The sequence below is a fragment of the Dipteris shenzhenensis genome, chromosome 25 (assembly GCF_047967505.1).
Source record: "Dipteris shenzhenensis isolate YYH24624 ecotype China chromosome 25, Dip_SZ_1.0, whole genome shotgun sequence".
Lineage (NCBI taxonomy): Eukaryota > Viridiplantae > Streptophyta > Polypodiopsida > Gleicheniales > Dipteridaceae > Dipteris > Dipteris shenzhenensis.
Genome location: NC_141620.1, coordinates 46,427,816 through 46,432,705, shown reverse-complemented (window position 1 = coordinate 46,432,705; position 4,890 = coordinate 46,427,816). Strand labels below are relative to the sequence as shown.

General features: G+C 42.3%; 1 protein-coding gene across 1 annotated transcript; it reads right to left on the bottom strand.

Annotated features, from left to right (window-relative positions):
- Positions 1-1,874: 1,874 nt before the first annotated feature.
- LOC147885957 (dirigent protein 22-like) lies at positions 1,875-2,414 on the bottom strand. The gene has a single exon (XM_087396254.1). The coding sequence runs from the start codon at positions 2,412-2,414 to the stop codon at positions 1,875-1,877; it is 540 nt and encodes a 179-aa protein (XP_087252380.1).
- Positions 2,415-4,890: the final 2,476 nt, after the last annotated feature.

Here is a 4,890-nt window from a genome sequence, read left to right as displayed (position 1 = left end):
TGCAAACACATTTGGAAGTTCAAATTTAAGAGACAAAAGTAAGTTTAGGTCGGTAAAGGAGAGTTATCAGAGGAGGAGTATATCGTGCAAAATGTAGGTAGGCCATAATTGGTCCAAGAGACCCTATCGAAAGAGGATAGGCTAGAGAAGATGAGACAGGAAAACATATAACAACAATCACAAAACCAAGATGACCTAAATCAACGATTTTGTGATCACACATCTAGTTGGGAAGGTTGTCATCGAGATGACTAAAACGAGCCATCATCCAGACAATAACTGACTCTATTGATGCCTATATACAATATATATGAAGAAGTAAGGTGAACCTAACCAGCCGAAGCGAGCCATCACTTGGCTTCAATCATTATACTACCTGAGATACTACCTAACAGAATGTCAGTCAGGGCGAGATGAATCCAACTGGCTGAAGCAAGTCATCATCTAGCCCTAAGTGATATACATCATACATGCACATACACACAAGCAAGCAAACATAGACATAACACACATCTGCCTCTCTCTCTCTCTCTCTCTCTCTCTCTCTCTCTTTCTCTCTCTCTCTCTCCTTCCCTCTCTCAACTGGGGCGAGGTTAATCCGGCCGCCCAAAGCGAGCCATCACTCGACCTTGACTAAAAAAAAAGAAAGGCTAGAAGCTCACCAGAAGGAGGTGGGAAGTTGTGAAGACAACCGGAAAGTGGGCAAAGTGTGGCAAAAATGGTAGGACCCCATGGTTTTATAGACCTCGCTTGAGTGCTCTACACAGTGTAAAGCTACACTAGCCAGTGTAATCGAGCTAGTGCATGCACATCACATGGTGTGCTTTTTGATACCGCGCAGTATGCTCTCACATCGCATGGTATGATCACATGATACTGCACGGTGTGTGCCTCAAACGTGCGGTGTAATTTTACTGTGCGGTTTTACATGACACCACGTGGTATTATTGGGTAATCTTGTGTGGTGTGGTGTTACATTGTGTGGTATATTGTCGGTCAACCAAAACACTTTGACTAGTTTTAAAAATATGAATTTTGTGTTTTGAACATTCCCAAACATTTTAAAAGTGAAAAGAACGTTCTTTTCTTAAAAAAAACGTACTCAAAAATTTCCAGTAAAACAGATAGTCAAGCTTGGAGCGTAATTTTGAGATAAACTAAAAAATGTATTGGTTGGTCAAAGAAGTGGTCGGGAAAAAGAGAAAGGCCATGCGAACCAAACCTCGCAAGAGAGGGATGTGGACATGAGACATAATGGATGTTGAATATGGAGAAGGTAATTAGCACGGGGCTTTTTCTTGTTCGTGGCATCCAGCTTGCCGTATGTTCGAAAGAGGAACCTTGACAATCAATTGTTCCGATGCCGTCAACCAAGATGACGTAGGTTGATATATCTCAAAGTTTGGGGCCTGATCTATCCATCAACAAAAGAGACGTGATATTTGGTCGTTAAGTTCAATCTCGAGTTAGTAGTTACGTGCTTCATGACGGAAAGGATGCTTTAGAGTCTCATGGGTTGATGAATATTTTAAGATGGTAAGCTCCTACAAGCGTGCTTAGTTAAGACCAAGTTACCACAAATGATTTCAGCCACATGTGAAAATACAGTAGAACAAATTGAGTCTGCGTCGGTAGGACAACATCCTATTTCAATCTACAACGCTATTATTTGGTTGGACTTCATCTGCGTAGACAAGGCGACAGAAACTCAAGGACAGCATTCAAATTGAATCTACAACGATATTATTTGGTTGACAGAAACTCAAGAAGGACAACATTCAAATCCTTGAGCTTAGCTTAGTATTCATGAGCAAGTCTACAATCAAATTCCCCAAATTCTTGGGCATCAGTGTAGGCATCAGTGTATCCCAACTTTAGCAAAAGTGAAGCTCATGAATAAATGTGATGTAGGGTCTGTTGAAGTTCACGAGATTTCGTGTGACGTACCCCTTCAAGCCTCTGAAGCTTCCAGTGCCTCCGAGCACAGCCAGCTCCGCGCCGGGACTGCTACTACTCGTGTCAAAGCCGTCGTACGTGATGGTTCCGTTGTAAACCCCATCATTGTACGAGGCGATTATGTTTAACATGGTCATCGGTTCTGAATTATAGCTGGTGCTCAGGAAGAATCCCCTAATGGTCCCTAAGATAGTGGAGTTGGGAGCGATTTCTTGGGTGATGTTAAACGCGAAGACTCTCATTGTCCCGAATCCAGCAGTGACGTTAGGATCAATGGGAGGAAGGATCGTTGCGACATCGGGCAGGGCTTGGATAAGTTGCACATAATACTGAAGCGTGGGTTCCGTGTATGCGGGAGGACTAGAAGACTCAGAATCACCATAAAACGCAAAGGAGGCAAGGAGGATGCAAAGCGAGAGACAAATTTTGGTGGAGGAAGGGAAGCTCAGGAGTGCCATGATGGTCGGAGTAGTTAGAGAGGCAACATCGTATTGATAAGTGAGAGAGTTGATACGATGCCTTTCCGTGGACCTGCTTTTATAGAAACTTGATGCAATCCTTTTCCGTCGTTTGCTCAGCCTTACAGCTACGAAACAGAAAGGATGCTGCTTTTGATTGAGTTGAAAAGATTTAATTCCCTCAAGTCGTCTCTCCTTTGATTATTGGGATTGCCATCCTCAATAGCACGATGAAATTTGATGACACTGATTCTTGGAAAAGCCATCCTCTTTCTCTCTGCCGGACTCGCCGCTGCAGCGAGGTCTCAAGTTTCAACCTACCGCTTCGGATTGCCATCCCGCTCGCGCGCGCGCGCGCTCTCTCTCTCTCTCTCTCTCTCTCTTGCGAGTATGAAAATGGAAACATAGTTCATGGAAACGTAGATTTGCGTCTTTCGAGTATGACGATGGACATTAAGCTTTAGGTTCCGCCGGCTACGATTTATCTGTCGTTGAATGTAACGCAAACATAGATCATGGTCCATTAAGCTTTAGGATTCTCGGCCTCCGGCAACGCTCGTGAAAGACCTTTTCTCAATGTCAACAACTATGTTGTCATCGACTCGACCCTAATAAGAACTACGTATTAAATATTGTCAATCCAAACCTAGCACTTCCTCTACGAACTAAGATAGAATGAGATGATATTTCTATGCAATAGAATAAGATGATATTGAAGAGTGTTCCATCTACTCTCTTTCTCCCTACGTTTACACTATTTTGTGTGTTTTGCAAGTCATATAATGGTATTAAAGCCACTTTTGCTATTGTCTTCAATAACAACTTGTAGTAGTATAGTTGCTTGTGCTAAATATTGCCAAATAATCTTGAACCTCTTGATCCATTGGCTTGTGACATATAGTAGCTCTACTCTTCCAAAAAATGATTACCTTGGACCCATATTTCCAAGCAGACTTCAAGCAAGTGGGTTGCTTTCACGCTCCCAATTTTGTTAAAATAAATCAAAGCCACAGCGTATCCAAACAAGAAACCTTAACCCCAATAAAAGACCCAAACATACACACATGACATAAGAAATGCTAACTCTAACAATAGACCTACACACACACACACACACACACACACAGACACACACACACACACACACACATGCATGCACATGCACATGCACATGCACATGCACACACACACACACACATGCATGCATGCACACACGCACACGCACACGCAATTGCACGCACGTACACACACACATGCACACAAACACACATCCATACACACACACCTTTTTTTCAGTGAAAGCCATGTTTCTTTATATCACAAGAAGACTGTCCGAATACCAGAGATCAACAATTCTCAGTATATGACAAGTAGACAGCATAGTCTATATGGTGAATGGAAAAATAATCATATAATGATTGCTTGAGTGACATCCAAAAAAAGAAGAACATCGAAGTAGTGGGCTCATGAAAGATAGTTTGATTCCTATCTTTCCATATAGTCTAGAGTACCCAATGTTTGACCCATATAAAGAACAAATCAAACTCTGGTCGTCGATGGTAAATCCCAAAGAGCTAGAAAAGCTTTCCAAATGTAGCAGAGGGAAAGCGTGCCTGAAGACACTGCTGAAGGAGCAAGAAAAAATCATGAGTGACGGGGCAGTTCCAAAAAAGATAAAGCATAGATTCCTCAAGAGCCGAGCATTTGTGGCATAACGCAAGAGCAATATGTCAACGAGCTAGGAGTTGGCCAATGGGAATGACACCAGGCAGCATTATTAAAAAAAAAGCCTGTTGGTGAAGGGGTAGTTTGCAAGACCAAATTTGATGCAATATTTTACGCCATCATTTGGAACTACGATTAAGAGACCAGAGTTGGTTGGCATGCTGCATGATCCAATGAGAAGGCAATAGAATCCTACATAAACTAGCCATTGAAATATTAGCAAGGCGCAAAGGGCACATAGAAGAACCTTGGGGATGCAAAGACCAATCAGTAAGCCGATCTATGAGCTCCAATATGGGTGCCAGTAGGAAAGAAAAAGCATCTAAGAGAGGGAATGCCAAAGTGGTCTACAATGCATCCTCAAATAAAGTACCATCATCACGAAGGACATCACCAACAAGTGAAATACCTTTATAAGAGAGGAAATATTGAACTTCTAGGTTGGACTGTAGAGCAAGCGACAAGTGAAATACTTTTGACCAGTGCAAGTTTTGACCCCTTAAAGAATTGCCTTGCAAAGAGTCACGCCCAATCCATTTGAATGAGATAAAATCTCCCTCCAAGCTAAGAGCATTTTAGAAACAAAAGGACAGCCCTTAATCCAGCCATCAAGGTGCCCTAGAATAAAGTCCCATGCAGTGGGATGCCAATGCCCAAAAACAGGAGTAGACAACTACAAAAGCAAATGAGAGATCATGGTTGTCCAAGGCCAATCACCTTCTAGAAAATACAACATCATTTTACCCTTGTG